Below are 27963 nucleotides of genomic sequence, written 5' to 3'. Positions count from 1 at the left end.
CCAAGGCTCTCTACTCTCTCTCCTTTTCCACCCTCAGTCCCAAATTCGTTGCTTTTGTTGCAAAGATCCTTTCAGTTCCTTCTCATCCCGCCTCTCGTTCATTCTAGTTCTCGGCCTCCTTTAACAATAGCTGTGTCCAAGGCAGCTCTCAACTTTCCCCTCCCAGACCGGGGTGGGGGTGGGTAGGGTAGGAAGCTCATAGGCAGCGCTGGGTTCTGATTGGGCCGGCCAGGGACGGGGAGCTCTTGGTGGGATGGATTTGGGGCGGGAGCTGGCTCGGTTCCCTGAGGCGGGAAGAAGGCTGGGGCCTGCTCGTGGGTTTCTATGGGGTTCAGATGAGGTGGGCAATGGGCGAGCTGAAGGATGGGGAAGGAAGACGAAGGCTCCGGAGCTGACCTCGCGGCCCAGTGGAGGGCTCTGACCAGGTACAGAAACAAATTCTCCGGGGTCGGGAGGGGCGAGATCTGAGCTCGATGACTGCTCGGGCTCACTGGACGAGGAGCTGGTAGGATGGACGGAAGAGGAGGGCTCTGTGCTGGAGACAAGGCGGGGTCAAGATGGGGACCCGGGTGGGCGGCCGCTGCGTCCTGGGCAGGCCATGCTCTGGGATCCGGATGTAGCTGTTGGGGTGGCTGGCGGTGGGAGCTTGGCCAGACTGGGGGAGGGGCGATCCAAAGGGGACTCCCAGCCGGGGAGCTGGGTGGGGTGCGAGGTGGATATTGCCCTTAGCGAGATGCTGCGGGAGAGGGGGCTGTCAAACTGAAGGAGGCAGAATGAGGGTCCGAGGGGGCGGCTCCGTACTGGAGAGCTGGGCTTTGCCCCAAACGGGATGTGGCGGGTGTGGCCAGGCGGGCGTCCGGGTAGTGGGGAAATTTGGGGAAGAGAGGGGAGCATGTGGGATGCTGCGGGGAGGGTGGAGCGAGATGAGGGGGAATTCGTCCCTTGGGGCAGGAGCGCTCTTCTAGGGATGCTGAGGATTTGGTGGCGGATGGGGGTGCCTCTGAGGGGGCAGACTCAGAGCCAAAGGGGTGGCAGTCCCACAGGCATACTACGAAGCGTGGTCAGACGGGGTGTGAAGGGAAGGAATACAGGAGGTGGGGGGAAGGGGAGGTTCCTCTCCGGGGATGCTGCTAGACGTGGTCAGGTTGGGGAAGACGGGGAGGTGAGGGGGCGGGATCTGGCTCTGACCCGGAGAGCCCGAGTGGGGCGGGCCGGGCTGGCCCCGCCAGGCACTCGCTCAGACAAGGCGGGGACTGCCCCGGGCTGGAGCAGGAAGCCGGAAGCCAGTGGGCTCCCGCTCCGGAGATATGGCCGGGATTAAAGGTACCTCTTGCTCCTCCCCTGTCCCGATCGCGATCCCTGCGGGGGGCCAGACTCTGCGGCTGGCCCGGGGAGCCTTCCCTGCGCCCCAGGAACAGCCGCGCGTCCCTCCCATCCCCGAGAGCGCTCCTTCCTCCCCACCGTCATCCTTTCCTTTTCCTCATCCTGCCCCGGGTGCACGTAGTCCTGCGAGCGCTGCCGCACCTTTCGCGGGAGCCCCGGGGGTGGGAGGAGGAGGAGGTGTCCTGGGGCAGGAGTGAAAAGGGAGCCCAGCTCAAGATTCCGGACTCGAGCTCACGCTGGTCAAGTTGCTTCAAGTCCCTTAGTCTCAGCAAACTGGGCGTGCACACTTGGGACGCCTGGTGGACTGGGAGAGAGCGCCTGGGGTCCCGTCCTGGCTAGCTGTTCACTGCCTGTGGGGCGGTAAGCCTGCCGTTCACCTCCCTTGGCCTCAGTTTCCTTGTCTGTAAAATGAGGGGGTTGGACTGTATGGCTTCTCAGGTCCCTGCCACCTCTTAGTTTGAGTCTGTGGTCCTATGGGACAGGGGCCCGGGTCTGGAGTTTCTTTGAGAGAGGGTGCTCTCGACAAAGCCCCTTCACTAATTCGAAGTCTCACCTCTTGCCAATTTATAGTTCTAGAGAGTCGTCACCTTAGAACCCAGAGAGGTGATTTGTAGATGGTCACACATTTCTGCTCGGCCATCTCAGTCATGTGTGACTCTTGTGACCCCATTTGGAGTTTTCTTGGCAAAGATACTGAAGTGGTTTGCCCTATCTTTCTCCAGCTCATTTTACAGATGAGGAAATTGAGGCAAACAGGGTGAAGTGACTTGCTCAGGGTCACAGCTAGGAAATGTCGGAGGTCAGATTTGGACTCAGGTCGATGGCCTGGCGCTCTGTGCACTTCAGGAGGAGGCTAACAGAAGAGAGTTGAGGGTCTGAAGTCCCGGCCGGTTGAAGACGACGTCGGAATGGGACTGGGAGCCAAGTGTTGTTTCTAACTCCAAGCCTGTCTCTTTAGCCACTCTCCTGCATGGCTTCTCTAATGGAAACAAGTGCGATGTAATATTGGCAGCTCCCATTTCTATAGTTCTTTACATGCATCATCATAACAAGAATCTATAAGCCTCTTGACGGTTTCTGGGCTGCCCATCTGAGCTAAGTTCAGAGAAGCTTGCTGCAGGGCAGTGAATTGTGTCACCGTCTCTCTTACAGATGAAGCGGGAAGAGTGGTAAGGCTGCTATCAGTGTTGGTGAAGGGACTGTCTGAACTGAAACAAGGAGATAGAAAATGAAGGTTTGGGATGCCCTTGCTTGATGAATTCTGCTTGTCCCCAGGCAGCAGCTCAGAGGCTGTGTTCCACCAGAAATTAGCCCAGATTATCTTCTGGTTTGCTTTTCAATTTTAATATCAGTCTGTCATCATCGTGTTCTTCAACTATTCCCCATGTCAAATATAAGCCAGAAGAAACTGATGCAGAAAATAGAGCCCTATTACAGACGGCTCCTTCCCTCCTAACTTTGTAACTCTTAAACCCAAAGCAAAGACGTCAAGGGAGCATGTGACCAGGAAGAAGTAGAGATCTTAGCTGGCAGTGGGAAGGAGGGGGAATAAGGCCTGAGAAGGCAAGGTCTGGATTTGTTTGGGAGGAGAGAAGATTTGGGGAGGGAGATCCACGAGAAGATGAAAAATAAGAAGGGCCAGTTTTCTGTCCATGCAACTGAGCCTTCCTGTCACACTGGCTTCTGAGCCTAGAGCTGGGCAGGGGGGGGGACCCCAGAAGTTATTTGGTCCAAACTTCCTCATTTTCCAGATACAGAATTTGAATCCTAAAGCTTCCTAGAATATAGCTTGGATGCTCTATGGACAGCAGCCTAGAGGGCCAGACTTGCCCAAAGTCCCAGAGGGAATAAATGGTGGGGATCATAGATTTGGACCAGGGGTGACTTGTCCAAGGTCCCACAGCCAAAAAGTAGCAGTCGAGGTGGCATTTGAACCCCAACCGTTGAACTCCAGAGAGTGTGTGCTTCCCACTGTACCCATTGTTTCTAGCTGTGACTTCAATGTAGCACTCAAGTTCCAATTTCTATTCGAGGAACTAGACCTGCATTTTTGTCAGTCTGGACGTTCCTCCCCTTTGATCCATGCTTATAACAGGGAGATTTAGAAAATAACTGTGGCAATGAGAAGCTAATTGACTTGGTGCCTTTGGTCCACAGCCAATATCATAGTGTCAAGGAAAGCCTTGGCATATTTAGAGAATGCTAGGCTAGTATGCTGCCCCCTTGTTTGTTTTAAATGGTCACACGTAGGAGGCACTTAAATGCTTGTTGATTGATTGCTGGCCTGTCTTCAGTAACTTTCTCCATAGTCCTTTGGGGGATCTTCTCAATTTTTATTTTGAAACATACACACACACTTTTATTATGTTGTGCTGAAACCATTTTTCTGCCCTTTCTTGCCATCTTTAAAAACCATTTTCATGGGCACTTTAAAATTGAAACTACCCTAGGAACGTCATGTGAACATCGGCATGGTGTTCGAGAGGTCCTTGGTTCAGATTCTAACCCTGCCTCATCTATGAAATGAGAACACTGAATTTTAGGAATTTCTCAGCCCAGTGGTCCTAAGAACCTCCTGGAGAATAATTCCTCCTGTCTTAGTCCCTTTGCCTCAATCAGTCAATTAGTAAATATTTATTAAGCACTTACTTAAGTCCAGGTTCTGGGCTAAGGAGCCCCCTAGAGCAAAAGGGAGACTCATGTAAATAGGGTTTTGCACAGCCTTGGGGACAGAGGCAAAAGGAGCCTGTTGGGCGGGGCTGCTTGGCTACTTTCCCGGACTTGGGAGGGTGAATAATAAAAAGGAACAGGATGCCCAGTGATTTGTGGGGAGGAAAGGGAAGAGAAGGTCTTAACCGTGGGGTAACTTGTTAGTATTTGTGTCCCAGTGTTTCCCAGTAGTTAATCTCATCAAACCTTCTTGGTAGGACTGGAGATACCTATTAGTTATTATATAATAGTTATTATTACTATAAAATATATATAATGGTTATAATATTATATAATTATAAAATATTATAATAGATATAATTATATCTATTAGTCTCCTGGAGGCCGAATGCCTGAGTGGGACCAGAAAACTAAACTAGTAGAGGCCTCCCTGACAGAGAAAAGAATGTGGATGGAGAGTCTGTCTTCATTCTACCCAAGCCTGTAGCTCCCTTTCTTGGACCAAAAATAATAGCCCTAACTTCATAATAACCAGGCCTAATGATAACCAGAAACAGCAACCCTAAGGTTGGAGAAGTTGTTTCCTCCAAACTCTGGGCACACAGGTTTTAGCCTCCGTGTCCTCGTCTGTGAAATGAGAGGGCTGAGCTAGAGGCTTTCTTTGGGCCCTTCCATTCTAATTCTTTCGATTCTGCCAGGGAGAAGGCCTTCAGTTCGCCCATGTCGAGGCTGTGAAGTCAAAGCTATGAGATTCTCCTATGTACAGATCAGATCATTGATTTTGAACTGGGATTTCTATTGGGCTGTGCTACTGGTGACCATTAAAGGACCACAGTAAGCATCTCAATTACTACACTAAGCATCTCAATGAATATTGGTCAAGGTATAATTTTGTTTGGTTTGGGTTTGGTCACTGTACTGGTAGAGCATCAAGGGGTTCAGAACTGTCAGAGGAATGAGGGGGGCACCCAGATAGAGGGAATTAGAGATCCTAGTGCTTAGGTTTGGGGTTTAGGGGTGCATGAGACCCCAAAATACCAACATGCCGTGTCCTGCCAAATGAATTCCACTCAAGCCTCTCTGTCAAAGAAAAAGAAAGTTTATTAAAGATTTGCCATAATGGATAGACTCTTAAGGAGCTCAAGTGTTTGTGATGCTTGTGTAGACAAGTTGGCTAGAACAATCTGACACAGACTGAGTCTGGCACCTTTATAGAAGCAAGATTGATCCTATATATAGAAAGACTGGGAGAGATCTAGGGTTGTTTTAGAAGAGGGGTTTGGGGAGGGTCTTGAGGAGGATCTTCTGGTCAGACTCCAGGAATGGGATTAAGGGTGGAAAATAGCCGAAGGCTACCTGTAGATGACAGAGAATGGAGGGCTAAGCTAGTTCCAGGGTAAAAGGTTTGGGTATAAGTATTTTGATAGGATAATGGGTGGAAAGCAGCTGGACAATGGAGGGCTAGGCTAGGTTAAGAGTAAAAGAGGGGGCGGCCAGGTAGCACAGCAAGTAAGAGCACCGACCCCAGTGTCGGGATGACCTGGGGATCAAATCTGGGCTCAAATACTCAGCACCACACCCAGAAATAACTGGCTGTGTAACTTTGAGCAAGTTACTTAACCCTGATTGCTTAAAAAAAAAAAAGAGTAAAAGAGGATTTGAGCCTAGCATAATGACATGCTTATGGCCTCAGGCAAATGCTTCATCCAGTAGGAAGATTCAAGGGGGTTCCCAGAGCCTATACCCCATCACTAGGAATATGAAAATTATAGATATACATTATGTGGTGAAAAGGGGCTGTTCTTGGAAATCACAAGGTTGCTGGCCTACTTATGTGCCACACCAGTTATCTGATGCTAGTGAGAAAATCAACTTGATTCTGATTCCATTTTGTAATCCCCTCCTACATTTTGAAAAATTGTCTAAGCCACATTTCTTTGTCTCTGAGTTAAGTTTGGACATTTCGTTTTCCTCTCTCACCTAAGTTGTCTCATAAATCACCCTAATTCGAAGAATAGATTGTTCCTACATGTCTTACTGCCCATGTACAATTAAGGGAGACCTGTTGTTTTGATAATAAGCCATGCAAGATGTAGATGGGTGCCGGGAAGTCTGCAATACTGTCTGTCCTTCAAGAAAGTCTGGACTGTTATCTGTGTAGGTGGACACCACCAGGGAGCTTTCTGTAGCAACAAGATAGAAGGAGGGCTTGTTGCTAACCCTGCATTCCTGACTTCCATCCAGTCATGTTGTTTTTTTATCATCTGTCATACTTCGGATTTTGTAACTGATCATATTGTTTAATGCTTTCCATTACTGGTTCTTTTGTACCTCCCCAAACATCCGAAGGCTGGTGAACTCCTGAATTCCACCTTAGAATCTTTGGCCGTTGAGAGGCCATTGACCCAATTTCTGGAGTGGCAAATGACAGATCACTCCAGTATCTTTGCCAGTATTTTCAGACATGACTGAAATGATTCAACAACAATTGATCCAATTTATTGGTTGCTGCTAGCCTAACTTAATGATCATGCTCAAATCATTGCCTCTCAGTTTACATTAATTTTCAAATGTATCAGTTGGTGCCTGTAGGAGAGTCACTAAGGAAGCCTTTTGTAAGTCTCGAGTTCCTCATTTGTGAAATGGAAGGGTGTCCTAGATCAGGGGTGTCAGACACTTGCTGGCTGGTGGCCAAACTGGATTAAAATGTAAATGGGAAATGTTTAACCAAGTAAATACAAATGCAGTGGAACATAGATAATGTTACTGTGTGGTTTTCCAGTTCAGTGTGTCTGGCATGGATCATTATGTACTGTTTGCTCATTTCTGTTTGAGTTGGATCCTACTGCCCAGGATGATCTCCATAGATCTGGATAAATTTTAAAGAAATCTAGCAATATTACTCCAAAAAATTTTTTTTTTTAGGATCACAGCAAGGTCAGTTTGGTATAGTATGTGGAGAGCCAGCTTTAGATCCAGGGAGACCTGTGTTCAAGTCCTGTCTTGGATACATAGGAGCCATGTGACCTTGAGCCTAGACAAATCTCAAAGACTATAGGTTACAGAGAAGGTGCTATCTGCTTTTCTGGAAAGAGTTTCCTCATCTGAGACTTCCTTATACCCATGAAATCACAGATCCAGCTCCTTTCCTTAACAATGTCTTATCAAAATGTAAAAGGAAAAATTTGAGTCAAAAAAATATAAACATGTTGTCTATAAATTTAATGAAACTGGCACATGTAAAACCAGAAGACAGGAATTTTAGTTCATGAAATAAAATCATCTTGACAAAATATATCTTTTCCAAAGAAATAGAACAAGAATAGTGATCTCCTACATGACTATACCAGCATAAAAAAGAGATCAGAAAAGCACAGAAAAATGTAGTCTATGGAAAACTTTTTTAGGTTAGAAGAAGCTTTCTCATTGATTCATTCGATCAGCACACATTAGGCACTTGTTGCATTCAGTGTACCTTCGAATCATTGATTTAAAGCTTTAAAGTTTGAAAAGCTCTTTGGAGGTACGGGCTTTTGATCCTCCTGACAATCCTGGAGGGAGGGGCTATTTCCACTTTACTGATGAGGAAGTGACTGCCCTGGATCATACAGCTAGTGAGTGACTGAAGCAGAATTCGAACTCAGGTCTTCATAATTCAGACCCAGCATCTCTCCATTACACCCCCTGAGACACAGAAATGGGAAGGTTTTAAGAGAATCCTAAAGTGGGAGAATCTTTCAGGAGTCTTCTAATCTGACCAGGACCCCAGCAACAGCTGTCTCATGTTAGATCTACCTCCCATGTGTGCTGACTCTGTCAGGTAGTAGAGATAGCCCCATTTTACAGACAGGAAGACTGAGAAGTAAGCTTGGAAAACCTGCTCAGAATTACATAATTAGTAAATTTCAGAGGCGTTGCTCCATCCCACTGCAACCTTCCTAGCTGGTGATCTTCCAGTCTCTACCTGAAGACCTCCAGGGATGGGAAACTCACCCCAAAGAACGGCAGTCCATTTTTACATAGTTCTAATGATCTATGAGACTGAGGAGAGGAAGGAGAGTTTTCTAGGCATGGAGGCAGTTAATGAAGAGGCCTGAAGATCCGAGATAGATGTGTGACCTTTGGGTAATTGACTCAACCTCCCTGGGCCTCAGCTTCCTCATCTGTCAAGAGAAAAGATTTCCACTGAGTTCTAGATCAGTGTTCTTTCAAGAGAAAGGATAGGATTCCATGGCCTATAAGTTTCCACTGAGCTCTAGATCAGTGTTCTTTCAAGAGAAAGGATAGGATTCCGTGGCCTATAAATTTCCACTGAGTTCTAGATCAGTGTTTTTACAGTCCTGTGCCACTTATGAGAAACGGCAAAAGGAGAATTTTGAATGGAAAATCCTAAAATAATGAAACACAGAATTGCCAACTTAGCTCTGCCTCCGCCTTGTTCCCCACAGCTCTTGTTGTCTTGTCCTTCACTGGAGCCATCGGACTGACTTTTCTGATGTTGGGGTGTGCCCTGGAGGATTATGGGTAAGTGGTCCCCATCCTTCGGAAAGCTCTCTCATCTGTTCTCCAGGCCTTTCTCAGTCAGATGCATCAAGGCCGCCTGTGGGTCTGGGTCACTTTAGCTCACCTGGCCAAGGCTGTGGTTCCATTTGTGCCCAGGATCTTTGAATCTGGAGGCAAAGGGGAGCTCAGGGATCAGCCTGTTGGTAAAGGAAGACACTGAACCTTAGAGATGTTAATTAGTGAACAAGCATTTAAGTGTTTACCATGTGTCTGACTTTGTGCCAAGTACTGAGGTTCCAAAGAGCCGCAAAACCCTTCTCTTTCCTCAAGGAGCTCACATTCTAATGGGGAAGGTGACACATAAATAAGTTAGTACAAAGAAAATATGCCCACCCTAGCTGGAAGGTCATCTGAGAGGGGAGGGTCTGACTGGGGGCCCAGGAAAGGCTACCTGCAAAAGGTGGAATTTGAGCCAACTCCTGAGGGAAACTGAGGCATAGAGTTGAGGAAGGAGGGCATTCCAGGCATGGGAGAGAGCCAGCACAAAGGCAAAACTCCAGAGATGGGGCTTTCTTGTGAGGAAGAGCGAAAGAAGAGATTTGATGTAGGTCGTATCAGGATTGGGATTGATTCTGGGCCCTGGGGCTCTAAATGATGGTACTGCTCCTGCAGGCCATCAGTGTAACCCTGGGGTGTGTGTGTGTGTGTGTGTGTGTGCTCGTGCACGTGCACGACTGTGTGTGTGTATGTGTGTGAGTGTGTGTGTGAATATGTGTGTGTGAAATTTCACCCATCCAGGCTCTATTAGCTTCATACAAGAGAAAATTTAATTCTGTCTGTTACATACTGGATGAATGAATGGGTGGGCATTCATTCATATAGGAGAAAAGTCACTTCTGCTAATCTGGAGAAACCACCTCACAAATGACTGTAAGGCGAGGAACCTCAAAAGGCGGCCTGAACGATGTGCCCCCCCCCCCCCCCCAGCTGCAGTAAATCTACAGTAAACCATCACTGCTTCTGAAAACAAACTTGTCCTGCTCCTCTGATTCAGAGCAGGATCCCTGTGTATGAAGGAGGGCCCAGGCTGGATGAATGGTTCTGGTGTATTTTATTATCTGAGGAAAGGCAGGGTGCCATCAGGGCTGGAGAGCAGGCTTTGTAGTCAGGAATTAATTAATGGGTGAAAACGAATGAATGAAAAAGTGAGTATGGATTTGCTGTACTGTGTACTGGGGATGCAAATGTAAAAGTGATACAGTCCCCTTCCCTCAGGGAACCCATGTCCTTTGAGGGGAAGCAAGCATCTATAGGCAGTGGAGTCTGGACAGGTGTGTCTTGGTCTGTAGCTGCCTGGGGCTTAGATCGATAGATCGAACCCTTTCCAGCCTCCGTTAGTGTTGATCTGATTGTGATTCCTGAGTGGGACAGTTGGGTGATGGTGGGGGGGTGGGGAGGGGCAGTCCCACTCAGCAGCTTGGCAGAGGGGAAGTGACCCCGGGCCTGGAGTCAGATTAGATGCATGAGCATGCCCTAACAGTACAGGCCCCAGATTGGAGCCCAGGAGGAGAAAGGGTCAGGTTCCCCAGAGTGGGCAGGAGGGCGAGACCTCTTGGTTCATATCTTGCCTCCCACAGATACTGGCTTTGTGCCACTTAAGCCCTCAGTGCCTGAGGAAGCTCCTTGAGGTATTACATTCTAGGACAGTTACTACTCAAACCGGTAGAGAGGATTTCCTCAGTGGGAGTTCCTTACCTCGATAAAATTATAGGCCTAATCCAAAACACAGAAATCCGTTTTCAGCTTCTTCCTGCTCCAATTCCTAGAGCTGCCACTTATCTTCCTAAGTGTGTTTTGTTCCAGAGCTCAAGAACCCTCCATGGCTCCCTATTCTTTATAGGTCAAATTACAGACTTCTCAGTCTCTATTTTGAGGCCCTGTATAGTCTGACTTCAGCCTTCCTTTCCTGCCTTGTCACGTTAATCAATTCAATTCAATTAACATTCATTAAGTACCTACTCTGTGCTGTATTAAGCCCTGTGGAATCACCTGGGAAGTTAAAGGAGAGCTCTCCTCCCCCCTCCAGCCCTCCTGTCAGGGCCGCTGAGGGAGCTGAGAAGGGTGTGCAGTCTCCCCAGCTGCCCCAGTCTGCTTGGTGATGAGATTTCCAGTGATAGGAGGGAGGCATCATTACCTTGAAATCTGCCTTTATTCTCTTGATTGTGAATGCCATCTCCCTGTTTGAATTACTTTGTATTTGCTAATCTGAGTACGTTTTAGGAGAATGTAAGTTCCCTGAAGGCAGAAATTATTTCATGATTTGCCTTTGTATCCCCAGAACCTGGCATGGGGCCTTGCACCAAGTTGCTTAACAAATGATGATTAGATTGAATGGAATTGAAAATTGTTGTTACTGAAGTAACAGCCTCAAGAATGGAATCTTTCTTGCCTTTTAATAACATGTTCCTGAGGATACGGAAGCAAAAATAAAACTGTTAACATACCATCCAAGGAGATGTCATGAACACTTCTGAATCCATGCAATGCAGGTTATTTTTGCAGGTGGGAGAGGATCAGGAAAGATGCCACTAGACCCTGTGAGCTTGAGGAAAGCTCTGATGGAAACTAGCGATTTTAAGAAGAAAGACCATGTCAGGAGGGAGTGTCTCCCAAGCACTGGTGACCATGAAGGTGGGAGGTATCCTGTGTGAGAAAGGGCCAGAAGGCCAGTTTGTCTGGACTGTTGCGTGAGTGAAGGTGAAATGACCCAAAATAAGCCTGGGGAGGTAGGTAGGGGCCTGGTCAGGAAGGATTGTACATGCCAGACAGGGGAGACTGTACTGGATCCTAGGGGAAATAGACAGCCCCTTGAGTTAAGGAGTGAGGGAGTACATGAGCGTGCATCTAGGATAAAAGGTTTCATAACCATGGAGCCCTTAAATATCTGCAAAATGCTACGTGTGTGTATTATCTCATTTGAACCTCACAGCAACCCTGTGAAGGAGATGCTGTGATTATCCCCATTTCACAGATGAGGACCCCGAGGAAGACAAAAGTTAAATAATGTGCCTGGGACGACAGCTTGGAAGGGGCCAGACCAAAACTGAGGCCTCCTGTCCCCAAGTCCTGTGCTTCCTCCATGGGCCATGTGTCCTGGGAGGGGAGTTTATAAAATAGCGAGTTAACCTGAGTCTAAGTCTGGGGCTCCTCCCACTAATTTGGGCTGAGTCGGCACCATTTGACCTGACGAGATCCCTCTGATTTGGATGCGCTGAGGCCTTGGGATGCCACTGGTTTCCCCTGTGCCAACTCTGACTTTTTGTTCTTTTTCCTTCACCCCTGACAGAGTGTACTGGCCTCTGTTCGTGCTGATCTTTCATGTTATCGCCCCCATCCCTCACTTCATTGCCAAGCGAGCCACGGATGACTCCGATGCCTCCAGCAGCTCCTGTCAGGAGTTGGCATACTTTTTCACCACAGGGATCGTCGTGTCTGCCTTTGGACTTCCTATCATCCTTGCTCGAGTTTCTGTGGTAAGAAATGCTTTGTGTGTGATTAGGGGCTTGGTGTAAGAGGAGGTGCCCTGGCCTTCAAGTCAGGGGTCCTGGGCTGGAATCCTGCCTCTTAAACCTGTGTGACTTTGAACAAGTCACTCACTCCTTGGATTTTTATCTGTAAAATGAGGAAGTTGGACCAAATGACCTCAGAGATCTCTTCTAGCTATTGGGCTGTGTCTGTGTCATCCAGAGACTTCACTTTCAGTCCTTCCCATTTGGATTTTAGCTTTAATTCTCAGGGTCAGAGGTACTTGTCTGTCTATGTATCTATCCATGTTTCTTCCTCTCTCTATCGATATCCATTTATCCATTCATTAATCCATTGATCCACCCATCAGTCCATCCATCCATCCATCCATCCATCCATCCATCCATCCATCCATCCATCCATCTGTCCATCCATCCATTCGCCCATCCATGCATCCATCTATCCACCAATCTATCCATATCCGTCTCTCTCCATATCCATTCAGTCTATCTATCCACCCATTCATGCATATTTTATTCCATAGTCTTTGTTTGTAAATCAGCCAATCTGAGATATTTCCAGAATGCTATCTGCTATCTGACCTTGACCTTGCTTCTAGTCCTTAGTCATACCACATTACTTTCTATATGAGATTTTATAAAAACTATAATAGAGAGATCATAGCATCACAGACCTAGAACAGGAAGAGGTCTTGGAGGCCATCTAAGGCAGCCCCTCATTTTACAGATAAGGAAACTGATGCGAAGAGTAACTCTTCTAAGGCCACAGAGAAAATAAGCATCAGTCCCAGCCAAGATTTGAACTCAGGTCCTCCAACTCCAGGTCCAGCCCCCTTTCCACTGTGCCACCATATGGAAATCCTAGATCACATTCAGAGAGTGCTTTAGAGGTTACACACTGCTTTATAAGCCTGCCCATTGATTCTCCCAACATGCTGTAGTTAACCCCATTTTGGAGATAAAGTCATTGAGGCTGGCCAGAGATTAGGTGACTTTCTCTTAAAATCCATGTTGTAAAATTTTCTTTTTAAGTATGAACTTAGTCATCAATAAACAAAAACATTTCAATATACAAAGACCAAAGAAAGAGATCTGCCAAAGGAAGTAAGCTGTTGCTTCCCCACTTGGGCCTCACTTTCCTCAGCTGTCAGATGAAGGAGTTGGGCTTGAAGGCTTTGGAGTTTCCTTCTGCCTCTGAATTTCTGAGCCTGGGATCCAGCAGGTGAGGTGCCCTCTCCAGGCATACTACATTTGACAAGGTGGTAACAAAGTTGTTCCATTCCTTTGTCTCCCCTTTGTTTCTTTTCTCTTTTCCTCTTCTCTGTAGAGTAGGTATGGATTGGACTTAATATCTGCCCAGACCCATCCCAGCTCTGGGAGTCTGGGATCTCAATCTGTCTTAATAAGTACATTTTTGTAGAATTGATCACAAACTGTTGAGCCATCTAGTACAAAGATTCTCTTTGTCTTAGAAAAGACAATCAAAGAATCAACAAATTCCTTCCCAAGACAACAGAGTCAGCAATGCAATCCAATAAGCAGTTATTAAGCACCCATTATATGTGAAGCACTGTGCTAAATTCTGGGGATACAGGAACAAAAAGAAAGACCTGCCCTGCCCTCGAGGAGTTTATAATCTAAGGAAGGGGGAAAGATGGCATAAAAAGGAAGAAGGAAAGGAGGGAAGGGGGGGGGGTTGGAGGGAGACTAAGGACAAATAATGAAGAGGCATCCTGAAGCCAGGCCACATAGCAGAGGCAGAGTAGAGTGGTCCAAGAGTCTAGTTCCTACCCTCTCTAAAGGAAGGCTCTGGGAGGATTTTTGTACTCTACCTTCGAGAACTCCCCAGTCCTCCAGTCAGAAGAAGGAGGCTGAGGGAGGTGGTGCCGGTCACGATTTGAGTTAGCAGTTTGGGGCACAGGGTGTTCAGGAAGGACCAGCACCCCCTGTGTGAGGGTCAGCCAAGCCCTTTTCAGGGCCACTTATCCAACTTTGGTGTCTACTTGGCACTCTCCTCTCACCTGTGGCTCCAAGAAGCTGTAGTGTGAGCAGTGGCCACACCTGCTAAGCCATCTCAGCAAGCTGAAGGTAACCCATAGTCCTCAAACCCAAAAGTGAGTAAGGGGGGGTGTCTGCCCCAAGCATGTGAAGTCTCCCCCCAGCAGGATGAGCTGAAGCAGGTGCTTTGGCGCACTTAGAGCTTAGAGATGGAACCTCCAGGGTTATCACCGCCAGGCATCTTCACTTTTGTCTCTCCTGTCCTTTGATGACTCTGGAGGAGAATGTGACGCTGAGGACTTTGGGTGGCTAGGCCTCCCTTAAATCCAATTCAAGGCATCACCCCTGGGTGATGGACAAAAAACAACCACAAAATAAAAACAACAGAGCAGCATAGTGCTGGGATTAGAGTGATGAGCTTAACCTGGGAGGAGCATCTTCCTTTCTTGGAGTTGAAATCAGGTAGCAGTAGAGGAGTGGGCCCTCACCAATAAATAAATGGTCAACCATCCTGTTCTTGAGGACCTTTAGTGAAGAGGAACTCATTACTTCCCAAGACACCCCAAGTTGCCCATTTGGCAAGTCAACAGTTACTTATGAAGTGCCCTCAGGGTGCTATGCACCATGCTAACCCTTGGGCAGAGGACATTCCATCTCCTCAAGGAGCTTGTTGTGTTAGGAGTGTCTGACTCTCTGTGACCCCATTTGGGGTTTTCTTGGCAGGGATACAAGAGGGATTTTCCATTTTCTTCTCCAGATTATTTTACAAATGAGGAAACTGAGGTAACAGGGTTAAGTGTCTTGCCCAAGGTCACACAGCTAGTAAGTGTCTGAGGCCAGAGTTGAAGTCAGAAGATGAATCCTCCTGACTTCAGTCCTGGCTCTCTGTCCCCTGCCCCACATAGCTGCCCCTCAAGGAACCTCACACTCTCAAATGCACATAACGGTATACATGAAGATAAATGTGTGGTCATCTCAGAGGGCTTTCATTGTCAAGAAACTCTGAATCCAGCTCTCTGTGACCGTCAGGGAAGCATTCTAAGGAGAAGTTCATTCGCTACCAACCTAGTGAGGGGGGACACAGCTAATCCCTGTTCCACATCTGGTCTTCCAGACACTTGACCACTTCTCTGTCTTCTTTCCTTAATCTTTTCTCTGGGGTAAACCATGTTTGTTGAACTGATCACATTCTACTCGGGGTTGGGAATAGAATTAGTCTTTGTGTCTCAGAAAAGAGAGAAACCAAAACCCAGAACCACTGAATCTCGGGGCTGGAGGTAGGAGGGGGAGGCCCCGGTCACAAAAACCTGTCACTCATCCTCTTAATTCTGGCCTTTTCTTCACCTCTGACCTCACTATTTCACTTCAATTAGGAGCAATGATTTTGGACATAGCACCGATTCTCCACAACATCTTTACTGCCTTATCTTATACCATCTTTTCTTAAATTTCTCCTTAAGGGTTTCCCTTTTCCCTTTTCTTACAATGAACATTTCATTATGTCTTGTGATCTTTAGCATGGTGCAAAGCATATCAGTTTTACAGTCAGAGGACCTGTATGGAAATCTCAGTTCTGTGTAACTTACTGTCTGTGTAACCCTGGGAAAATGACACCTCTCTGAACATCAGTGTTCCTCATTTGTGGCACAGTGGATGGAATGCTGGGCCTAGAATCAGGAAGGCTCATCTTCCTGAGTTCAAATCTGGCCAGAGACACTTACTAACTGTGTGACCCTGGGCAAGTCACTTCATTCACCCTGTTTGCCTCCTAAACTCATCTGTAAAATGAGCTGATAAAGGAAATGGCAAACCACTCCAGTATCTCTGCCAAGAAAACCCCAAAAAGGACTCATGGAGAGTTAGACCTGACTAAAAATGACAACACAAAAAGAGAGAAATGTGTACAATATAAATTCCTTGGGGACAGAGACTAATTTGTGTTTTTTTCTTACACGCTTAACCCTTAGAGTAGGCCTGGCATACAGTAGGAGTTTAATATATACTTGTTGAATGAATTGCAAAGGTTTCCCCTAGCTCTAAATTGATGATCATCTGTCTTATCTGGTAGTTGCATTGGAGTCAAATTTTCTATTTTTCTAGTGAAGGTGTCCTTAATTTGGTGTGCATGAACTTAAAAAAAATTTTTTTGGTAACTGTATTTCATTATAATTTGTTTTCTTTGCAATCCTCAGTATTTTACTTTATCCATTTAAAAATGGGATTGAGAAAGGGTCCATAGCCTTCTCTAGCGGCTAAAACACCAATGTCCACTAGAGGGCCCTGTCATCACTCTGTCTGCAGTCTGTTAAGACAAAATGTCAGCATCCTACACTATTATCTAAGACTCCCCATCTCCAGAAAGCTATGTGCCCATGCATCACAAATGATTATTGTTGACATTGTTTTCTCAAAAAACCATCTTCCATCCTGATTCAGAGCTCCGGGTACACAGAATGCTGACGGGCCTCATTTATCGCTTTTTCCCATTTTGTTAAGTTAGTGCAATGCTCTCCTTTGGGGGGGAAAAGTAGATTGGAGAAATGTGCCTAATGGAGAAAACATTGAGGCTGGTATCAGGCTTAATTAGCAGCCATTGCAGCAGTAATTAGTCTAATAGCTCCATAGTTCAGCCTTTTAGCATCTGTGTGCGGTATTTGGTTTGACGTTCTTAATGAGTAAAAATCACAAAGATTTTGTAAATAGTAGCCTGCGAATAAAATTCAGGCTGATGTAACGGTCTTTCTTCTCTTGCATTTCAGATCAAGTGGGGAGCCTGTGGCCTGGTGTTGGCGGGCAATGCGGTCATTTTTATCACCATTCAAGGCTTCTTCTTTGTGTTTGGGAGAGGGGATGACTTTGGCTGGTAGCAGTGGCAGGCTGTCAGAGGGTTTCCCCTTTGGGCTCTGCTCGTGATCGCTTGTAGTCCAAGAGTTCCCTCGGGCGAAGCAGTGGGTGATGTCCCATCGCCTTCCCCCATTTTCTTGTGCCTTTTTTATATCTGTGTGATACAGTTTTTAAGGGCCAGTACCAGCCACTTAAAGGAATAGTTCTACAACCAGCAGACAGTTCTTTCCCCTTATTCATTTTTAGGAGTTACAGTATTTAGCTTCCTTTGGTTTCCTCTCATTTTGCACGCATGTGTATGTGTGTGTGTGTGAATGGGTGGTGCTTTTAAGATTATTTAAGACAGCTTTGTAATCCTTCACTGCTCCCCAGCACAGAGCTGGGCATGTGTCCCTCAGGAGCTTACAGCTAGCCCTCAAGCCAAAGACAGTCAGAAGCTGCTTGGGAGCTCTGTGCTGACAGAGCAGTGTGAAGGGAGTTGTAGGTTCTTAACAAGTACTAATTTCAGAGAGGAATTGAGTTGCTAAGGCACCTTGTCCCACCCAGCTGTGAAATATGGAGGGGGCAGATTCTTTAGCACAGGGGTGTGTAACCTGGGACCACAAATGTCTGAGGATAGATTTCTGGGGATCTGGGAATTTAGACGGAAAAAACGTTAGGTCTTCATTCCTGTTAACCTTTGGTTTCCTTTGTAATTCTGTGTATTTTATTTGATCCTGAGAAAGGGTCCTGAGGCTTCACCATTTTGCAGAGGAAAGGGCCATGACACCAAGGTTGAGAGCCCCAGCTTTATAGGGACAGTGGAGTGCAAGTGGATAGCAGGTCAGCCTTGGTGCCAGGGAGGCCTGGGTTCAAGTCCTTCTGGATGCATTCTAACTGTGTGACCCCCAGGAAATCACTGCATTTATTGGAACCCATAGGTAACTTTCTTGAAAACAATTTGAAGGTAAATTGCTGATTTGCATCAGTAGGAGGAAATTTCACAGGGCACTTCTCTGCAGGATGAAATTATGGATGTAGGACACCCTCCAAAAAATATTTAGAAGGACTGTGCTGGGGAGCAGGTGATTCTGCTTCTAGTCCTGACTGCCAGTTGGGCCTCACTTGACTTCTCTGTAGAATGGGGCTAATGCTCCGCCAGCAGCTTGAAGGCAGAGAGCTAGGCCATGTGCTACTCATGGAGTCCCTTCTAGTTCTAAGTTTTGTGGTGATTCTTATGTTACTTTTAGTAAAGAACATTCCCAGTAGGAGATAACCTCTCCTCCCCACCCCTCATTCATTGCACCTGGGTTCAAGTGCCGTCTCTGTTTTTCACCACTTGCATTTACTGCCGTGCCTCAGTTTCCTCATATGTAAAATGAAGGTGTCAGACTACAGGACCCCTAGGACCTCTTCCAGCTATAAGTCTACGATCTATAACTTGGGGACATTGATCCTTCTGACACAGGCGGTGGGAGGTGGGAGGACGCAGGTCAGAACACCCCCTCTCAGTCCCAAGGCATCGTGGGGAGGAGAAGCAGTCTAGAGGGGTTCCTGGTGCGAGAGGATGACTTTTCTCTCTTTCCCGTCACTATACTTTTGTTTCTTCTCCCTTATTTGCAGGGTCATCGGGCAGGGATTCTCATATACTACAATTCTTCCTTTTGGGTCCCTTTTCTTCTGACTAATTTTCTTTTTTTCCCCCTTATTAGCAGGGTCACTGGGCAGAGTTGAGCAGGGATTTTCTTACACTTTAATTCTTCCTTTTGTTTCCATTTTCTTCTGACTAATTCTCTTTGCTTTCCCTTATTAGCAGGGTCATTGGGCAGAGTTGAGCAGGGATTCTTTCTTTCCTCAGTTCTTCCTTTTGTGGTCGCTTTCCTCTTTCTAATTGTTCCTTTGTACCCTGTCCCCTCTCCAGTGGAGCAATGCATGCAGGATGAGGAAGGTCTGAGGCATGGTGGCCCAACTGCTTCTTCATTTCACTAACATGCCTGTGGAATTAAGCAACCTGTGTATTTTATTCAGATATTTGTATTTTATACAGATATAGAATCTGTCTGTAGAACTGACACCTTTATCAATTCCTGTAAAATACTGTATATTTGATATAATCAACTGACTTTTCTCCCTTATACTTATTTTACTTTTTATGTATATCATTCTGAGTGAAATATAGCCATTTTAAAAACCTTATTGATGTGTGATGACTGACTTTACCTTATACATTGACAAAATCTTCCATCTTATGATTCATAATTTAAAATAAGTAACACATGCTTTTAGATTTCCAACAAGACACCAGAACCTGGACGCAAAAGTCATACCTCTTTTATGACTAACTTTGAAGATAGCTCTGTGCGTGTGTGCACACGTGATATCATGTGTAACTTCTTACTTTGTTTTACGTGTGTTTAAATCAACGGTGAAAGAGCTTCCAATTTTTAGAGCATAGACTATATACAAGCACATTGTCATATTTAATCATTAAATATTTGCCCTTTAATCGTAGCAACATATTTCATTATGATTTCAGAAAAATTTGATTTTGGAAAGAAAATGTGATAAAAGGCTTACTACCAGGATGGGCTTGTTCTGAGGCTGACATGTCAGAGCGTCAGCCATATCCCTCTGAAAAGGGTGGACTTTTGGCACTAGGATATTCTCTGGTAGAATCGTGGACAAAGCCTTTGAGATATACATTTAGATGGAGTACTCTGGCAGGGGTAACCTTGTACCCAGGGTGATTCAGCCTAATGCTTTGATGTTGACAGGTGAATAATTTATAACAGATACTATCAACTCTTAAAGGCCTCCCCTTTTTAAGAAGGCCTACCCACCCACCCATATCCTTGATCCATCTCCACATTTTAAATGAGTGCAAAAGTATAAATAAATGGTGCCTCTGGACTGGTAGGGAGCCCTCCTCAGAATAGTCAGGAATAATATATTTTAATAAATATATTTATATATTTCGATTTTAAATCGTATATCATTAATATCTTTCATTTTTATATCACCTTGCTTCCTGTTATATATCTTCTCCCTCACCCAGTGATTCATCTTTCATAATACACATTAAAATAAAAGAGGAAAAAAAAACATTTCAGTAAAATCAGCCCATACCTCTATTGGGCAGTAGATTGCAATATTCTGCACTTCTTCAAGACAGGAGGGAGGGGTATTTTCTTAATTTTTCTCTAGTGTTAATTTTTTCTCGGTCATTTTTATTTAAGCACTACATTTCCCTTTATTCTTTCCATTTGATCGTTATTTTGTATATCGGGTTGTTATTGGTTCTGCTTCCTTCACTCCAACAGATTTATTTTAAGTGTATCAGGAAAGAAAGACAAATATATGGAAATGTATTGATCTCCTTAAGGCAGGAATGATTTAATTTTTGTCACTGTATTCTCATCACCTAGCACAGGGCCTGCCACATAGTAGGTGCCTGATATATGCTTCTTGACTGGCTGATTAGTTTTTCAGGGAAGTCAAGTGAGAAATCATTCAATGTCCTAGTTAAGATGTAATATATGCCATATCATATATATCGTTGGTAATATATATCAATATAAGATTTAATATGTAGCATATGTTAAATTGGAATGATATACATTATAGTTCCTACTATAACTCTGAACCTGGCCCTTTTGCACACATATAGAATTTTATTTACTAAATATAAATGTTTATCCTTTCATTACGGTTGAGGCCATGTAGTTGAAGGGAAGGGATCTTGGATTCAGAGTCAGAGGAAGTGGATCTCAATCTAAATTCTGTCATTTTTGTCATCTTGGGCAGATAATTTCCCCTCTGAGCCACAGATTCTTTATTCATAAAATGATGGATATGGATTACTTCATGTCCAGCTCTAAACCTATGAAACTATATGGCATCATGGAGAAGTTGGAGACATTTCTAGGGAAGCATTATAATTCTGACTTGAATTTTAATGGGTACTTAAAAGAAAAGGGAAGAGAAAAAAATAACTTCTTTTCCCTATTAAATTCTTATAGCTACCATGTATTTAGCCCTTTAAAGTTTACAAAGCACTTTATACCCTTCGGGGTAGATGTGATTATTATTACCACCATTTTAGGAAACAGACTCATATATTAAGTGGCTTGCCCAGGGTCACCTAGGCAGTGTATGAGGTAGGATTTTAATACAATGAGATTATTATTATCTCACATAATTACATTCCTGAAGAAGATGGGTTGTAGTTCCACCTGGCTGTATAATTCTGGGAAAGGTCTGTAAGGCCATGCATGAGCAGCTTTCCAGAGGACTGCTGCTGTGAACAGCTTTCAGGATTGTGATTACATAGCATAGTGAGCTCTCTATTTATTCATTAACAAATCAGAGCAAAACATTCACAGAAAATCAAAATACAGCATTCACCATGTTAAAACTCAACAACTTATCACTAAAATGGGCACATAGTTTTCACCAAAGTGGCCACATAGTTTTAAACAAAGTACATTCATTTAATTAGGTACATTTAGTTAGTTACATTCATTCATCAATCACAAAATCCTTAATTCAATCACAAAGTACAAAAGTCAAAGTTCTCCACCCCTAGGTGACAGCAAATCATAATCTTCTCATTCAGTCCACAGTATCCAAGTAAAGTCTTCTTTCAGTTTGACTCAAGTCTGGCTCTCAGCTCCCATGGTTCCTCATCCATGGTCCCAGCTCCAACTGTCACCTGGGTTCAAAGGCAGGCAGCTTCCAGTTCCTTGTCCAGTTCTTCATCCAGTTCCCATTCCATATTGAAGTTCACAGTGTCCAGTCTACCTCAAATCCCTCACAGTTCCTGTTTCTGGAAAGACAAAGCTTGACAGAGCCACAATAATATTCATACACATTGCTGGCACCAGCATCAATTTACTCTCTACGTGTAAAATCAACTCAGACCCACCAACAAAGTCTGAGAACTCAACACAAATCATCGACATAGAAATCAACACAAACCCACAAACAAGGTCCCAGAGGTCAGCACAAATCATCAGTAAAGTCCCAGGACCTCCAAAACCCTCCTCCAGGACTTCTGTAAACATATAACCAGAAAATCCTCTTTCAGGGCTTCCAGTAAGGTCCCAGGGCTTCTGTATGTAGTATCACAAACATTAACACAGAAAGCAGAAAAACGGAGTTCTGGGCTACCACAAGTTTTCTCCTTTTTGACTCTGCCACCACAAGGGTCCTCTTCTCAATTCTGCTGTCTCTAGCCTGGAAATTCTCCTTATATATGGTTATTAGCTCCTCCTCTTCCTGTTGCAGGAATGCGTGAGTTCTAGGGTTCACAAGCTATAGAGTTCACATGTTCTGTTTCTTAACAGACTTGATACAAGGCTCAAAAGAAACTTGAACTGAAACAAGGTGTTAATTCAATAGCTGAAAAAAAGTTGTAAACTACTTCTGTGCTTCCCATTACAAGGTCATAGCCACTTAGTTCCCTAGAGGACTCTTTAAGACTCTAAGTAGAGGAGGGTTGTGGAAGATGGTGGAATAAGGAAGGACATTACCTGGCTCTCACAAATTTATCTCCAAACAATTTAAAATAACACCTCAAATTGGATTTTAAAGCAGCAGAAATAATTAAAAGTTGCAGCACAACAATTGTCTAGCCTAAGCCAACTTGGGAGTATTGTTAGAAAAGACCTGACCCATGGGTTGGTGGTCTGACCTGAGTGAAGTGCAGATACCCCAGAATCAGCAAATAGCAAACTCTGGGGACAGCTGTGTTGGCCACTCTCAGATAGTGGTGGGAAGGTCAGGTGGCTTCTCAGGGGAAGACTGGAGGACCCTCCTCCAGTGAGTATGGTTGAAGAGGGGTGGGCTCCCTGCTTGGAATTCTGGGACAGAGAGAACTTCTTGTGGTCACTGGTGCTAGAGGAGTCACTAGTTTTGGTCCCAGGGCAGATAGGTGAACTGATATTTATGGTCACAGGAGAATGAAGACAGTTGCTATATTTTGGGGACTACAGGGATTTAGAATACTTGAGGTGGATTGAGCATGGTGGGAGGGGAGAAGCCCTGGTCACAGCTCAGAGCTTGAAAGGAGTACCTGAGGATGCTTATAAACCAACGTGTAGAGAGGCAGTGGCCACACCTGGCTTTAGATCTTAGCACATTGCAAGAACCAAAAAGTCAAAGATAGAGTTTTAAAAACAAAATGAAAACCTGAAGCTTGAAACATTATCCTCCACATCCTAGGAGCTGAGCCTGACCCTAACATACAATTAGCAGTCAAGAAATTGGCCATTTAAAAATGAGTAAACAACAGAAAAAGAATCTGATGATAGATACTTATGGTGATAGAGAAAATCAGGCTTCAAAATAAGAAAAAGTCAATAAAGACAAAACAGCTATTTGTAAAGCCTAAAAAAAGAAAGAGAAAAAGAAAATGGTTACAAGAAAAGAGTTCTTAGAGAAGTTTTAAAAACACGTTAAAAATAAAATGAAAGACATAGAGGAAAAATTAAGAAGAGAAATGAGAAGTGCAGGAAAATCAAGAAAATTGTGAAAAAGTCAATTAATTGTAAAAAGAGATCCAAAAATTTACTGAAGAAAGTAGCTCCTTAAAACTTAGAATTGGTCAAGGGGAAGCTAATGACTTCATAAGATAAGAAATAATAAAACAAAGTCAAAAGAATGAAAAAAATAGAAGAAAACATGAAACATCTCATTAAAAAAACAACTGACCTGAAAAATAGACTGAGTAGAAATGTAATATAAAAAATGTTGGACTTCCTGAAAGTCATGATAAAAAAATGATTCTAGACATTATACTTGAAAAAAAATTATTAGGAAAATTTTCATGAAGTTTTAGAACTAGAGGGTAAAATGGAAGTTGGAAAATCCCGCAGTCCCTGCCTGACAGAGATCCTAAAATGAAAGCTCAGAGGAACATCATAGCTAAGTTTAAAAGGTCTTTGATCCAGGAGAAAATATTACAATGCATTAGAAAGAAACAATTTCAATATTGTGGAACTATAGTCAGGATACGCAAAATTTAGCAGCTTTTATGTTAAAAGACCAAAGGATGTGGAATATGATATTCCAAAGAGCAAAGGAGCTGAAGTTAAAACCAAAATTAACCTACCCACCAAAGCTGAGTGTAATCCTGAAAGGAAAAAAAAAACATATTTAATGAATTTTTTTTTAAATCATTTTTATTTTTTAAAATAGTATTTTGTTTTTTCCAATTATATGTAAAGACAAATTTTTAACATTCATTTAAAAAAAATGAGTTCTAAATTTTCTCCCTCCCCTTTCCCTCCTTTCTGTAAAACATATTTCAATATTAGTCATGTTGTTGAAATGGACAAATAAAATGGACATGACAGCAAAGCCAATTATAATTTTATAGGAGTGTTTATTAATCTCGGTGACTGCCTCCCCAGTAGGGAAGACAGCCCCGAGCCCTTTACAGAGCAAACTTACATAGACTGAGATGTTGCTAACAACAAAGTATGGTTTCAAGGGGGTGGGAGGTAATGCCGTTAATGCCATTTCTAGTGAAGCCTTGATTACCTAGCAGAGCCCTGGATACAAACATAAACAGACCTGAATCTGGGGCATGTTTCTAGCAACACAGGTGAAACGTTCCCTCACTATTATGGCCTATTAGGTGTTTTCTAGGGACCCTGGTAGGGGTCCCCCTCTAGCAGGCTTAGGGGGCTTTGGTGTATAATTTCTGGTGGGCACTTCATTGTGAAAAAAGAAATAGAACAAAATTAGAAAAAGAAAACTATGGAAAAAATAAAGTGAAAATAGTATGCTTTGATATGAATTCAGACTATGTCAGTTCTTTCTTTGGATGTGGATAGAATTTTTCCACCTTGAGTTGTTTGGAATTTTTTTGGATCAGGGTATCGCTGAAAAGAGCTAACTCATTCATAGTTGATTATCACACAATATTGCTGTTACTGTATACAGCGTTCTCCTGGTTCTGCTTACTTCACTTTGCATAAGTCTATCCAGCTTTTCCTGAAATCTGCCTGCTCATTATTTCAGTACATTAGTGTCCCAGTTTTCCCACATTCTTTCCATCATTTATCATTTTCTTTTCTGTCATATTAGTCAATGTGATAGGCATGAGGTGGTACCTTAGAGTTGTTTTAATTCACATTTTTCTAATCAATAGTAATTTAGAATATTTTTTTCACATGATTGTAGATAGCTTTGATTTTTTTATCTGAAAACTGCCAGTTTATTTCCTTTGACCTTTTATCAACCGGAGAATAGATTGTATTCTTATAAATTTGACTCAGTTCTCTATATATTTGAGAAATGAGGACTTTATTGGAAATACTGTAAAAAATTGTTACCCAGATTTCTGATTTTCTTCTAATATTGGTTGCACTGGCTTTGCTTGTACCAAGACTTTAATTTAATGTAATCAAAATTACCCATAGTATTTTATTTTTTCCAATTATATGTAAAGACAAAATTTTTAATATTCATTTTAAAAATTTGAGTTCTAAATTTTCTCCCTCCCCTTTCCCTCCCTTCTGTAAAGCATATTTCAATATTAGTCACATTTGATGTTTAATTGAGGATTTTTAATTTGTTCTTTTTCTAATTTTATGTCCAATTCATTCACACACACATATTTCCTGCTAAATACTGCTTTGGCTGCATCTCATACATTTTGAAATGTTGTTTCATTATTGTCATTCTCTGATGAACGTTTTCATTCTTTGTATCCTTTTTTTCTTTGACCCACTTATTCTTTAGGATTAGATTATTTAGTTTCTAGTTAATTTTTAATCTACCTTTCCATGGCCCTTCATTAAATGAAATTTTTACTGTATCATGATTTGAAAAGATGCATTCAATATTTCTGCCTTCTTTCATTTGATTGTGAGATTTTGGGATTCTAACAGATGGCCAGTTTTTGTATAGATGCCATGTACCACTGAGAAAAAAAAGGTAGATTCTTTTCTATTCCATTTTTTCCAGAAGTCTACCATATCTAAGTTTTCTAAAAATCTATTCAGCTCCTTAATTTCTTTATTTTTTGCTTTGTGGTTAGATTTATCTAGTTCTGAGAGGAAAAGCTGAGGTCCCCCACTAGTTTATTTTACTGCCTATTTCTTTCTGTAACTCATTTAATTTCTTTTTTTTTCTTTTTGGAAGGGCAATTGGGGTTAAGGTCACATGACTAGTAAATGTTAAGTGTATGAGGCTGGATTTGAACTCAGGTCCTCCTGACTCCAGGGCTGGTGCTCTATTCACTGTGCCACCTAGCTGCCCCACTCATTCAACTTCTTTAGAAATTTGTATGTTGTACCATTTGGTGCATATGTATTTAGTATTGATATTACTTGATTGTCTATAGAACCTTTTAGCATGATGTCATTACCTTGCTGATGTCTTTTAATTAGAGCTATTTTTGCTTTTTCTGAGATCATGATTGCTACCTTTGCTCTTTTTTTTAACTTCAGCTGAAGCATAATATATTCTGCTTCAGTCTTTTACCTTTATTCTATATGTGTTTTTAAGACTTTCAGACATTCTTGAGGAAAATACAAGAACTCAATAGAAAATTTTACTTTAAAATACAAGAATCTGGAGAAACATAAGAAGATAAAGATGAAAGACTAACCAGTCATAAGGGATTTAATAAGGTTAAATTGTTTAATATCTTATATGGGAAATTTAAATTTGTAACCCTTAAGTATGCTATTATTAGGGCAGTTAGAAAGAATATACATAGAGAGTTTGTGTTCCAGTTTATTATGATAAAAGGATTCTAAAAAAAGTAAAATTGGGTTGGGAGAGGTAAAATGAAGCAAATTATCTCATACAAAAGATGAGTAAATGGAATGATTTTTTATAATGGAGGAGTGAATAGAGTGGAGAGTGACCATGGCAGGAACTTTATTCTTATTGGAAATAGGTTGAAGAAGGAATAACATATACATCTAATGGGTATAAAAGTCTTCATAACTTACAGAAAAATAAGGGGGTAAGGGTCTTATTCTGTACCCTTACCCTCTTATTTTTCTGTAAGTTATGAAGACTTTCATAGAAGGGACTCTTAGAAGTATGTCTGGATTAGCGAGGCAGTGGTCAGAAGTATATTAGGTATCTGTAGCAGCAAGCACCCCGGCGTCCCCAGGGTGGCTGCCCATACAGGTTCTTGGATCTGCTTTGTTAAAGGAAAGCAACTCAAAATGGGTTAACAAGCTTACTTTAATCAGTCAGACATATATCATTTACCTTGTTCAGGGGAAAAAGGTCAGCACCCTGAACTTCAAAGCATACAGGCAGAATTATCAAGACAGAAACAGATCAAGTAGACAGCTTTCCAAACTGTCCAGCCATTACATCCATACCCAGTCAACATCTGGGTTTCCACATCTGGGTTTTTCAAAGCTGGGGTACTCTCAACAACGGCTTCCCAGAATTCAGATCAGATCACAGAACACTTCTCAAAGTGAGTCCCAAAACAAAGCTACACATCAGGGCTTATATAGCCTTCTCCTGGCTCAGAGAATGTAACAACCTTATTGACTCACTGGCCAATCAAGAAGTATCTACTGAAAAACAAGCCTCCCTCCCCAGGCTTCAGGTACATTTTAGCCTAGGGGCAGGGAAGATCTTCCAAATTTGCATTCCCATTACAGTATCTGAGAAATAGAGTAAGAAGTGAGACAGAAGAATAAATAGTAAGGAAAATAGGGTGGAGGGAACTATAGAACTAGTAGCATCATTATGAATGTAAATGGGATAAACTCTCCCATAAAATAGAAATAGATGATAGAATGGATCAAAAACTAAAACCTGAGAATATGTTGTTTAAGAGAAACACATTTGAAAATGAGAAAAATGATAAAAAAATAAAAATAAATTAATTTTATTATGCTTCAATTGATGTAAAAATGTAGGGACAGCAATTATTTTTACAGACAAAGTTGAAATTAAAGTATATCTAATTAAAGGATGTACAGGGAAATTACATTATGTTAAAAGGTACCATAGATAATGATGTAATATCAACACTAAAAATAATACACCAAATTCT

At 43.1% G+C, this 27963-nt stretch overlaps 1 protein-coding gene across 5 annotated transcripts; it reads left to right on the top strand.

The window, feature by feature from the left end:
- Positions 1-250: 250 nt before the first annotated feature.
- On the top strand, positions 251-19118 carry LOC138165261 (leptin receptor gene-related protein). 5 transcript variants are annotated; one of them, XM_069093401.1, is made up of 5 exons: positions 1169-1323; positions 8502-8577; positions 11903-12089; positions 16859-16913; positions 19006-19118. In XM_069093401.1, the coding sequence occupies exons 1-5, from the start codon at positions 1308-1310 to the stop codon at positions 19029-19031; spliced, it is 360 nt and encodes a 119-aa protein (XP_068949502.1). In that variant the 5' UTR covers positions 1169-1307; the 3' UTR covers positions 19032-19118. The 5 variants fall into 5 exon arrangements, with proteins under 5 accessions (XP_068949503.1, XP_068949502.1, XP_068949501.1 ...); XM_069093400.1 differs by having other exon boundaries at positions 16859-16930; positions 18902-19118; XM_069093402.1 differs by lacking the exon at positions 1169-1323 and adding an exon at positions 251-425 and having other exon boundaries at positions 16859-19118.
- The last annotated feature ends 8845 nt before the right edge of the window (positions 19119-27963 follow it).

This window comes from Petaurus breviceps, unplaced genomic scaffold (genome assembly GCF_028583685.1).
Source record: "Petaurus breviceps papuanus isolate PSGF00001 unplaced genomic scaffold, PetGlider_PUasm1.0 208, whole genome shotgun sequence".
Lineage (NCBI taxonomy): Eukaryota > Metazoa > Chordata > Mammalia > Diprotodontia > Petauridae > Petaurus > Petaurus breviceps.
This window is presented reverse-complemented; position numbering and strand designations above follow the sequence as displayed.

Coding starts and splice junctions, on each gene's coding strand:
- LOC138165261 (XM_069093399.1), top strand. Junction 8,578..11,902: donor TGTGCCCTGGAGGATTATGG/GTAAGTGGTCCC, acceptor CACCCCTGACAG/AGTGTACTGGCCTCTGTTCG. Junction 12,090..16,858: donor TCCTTGCTCGAGTTTCTGTG/GTAAGAAATGCT, acceptor CTTGCATTTCAG/ATCAAGTGGGGAGCCTGTGG.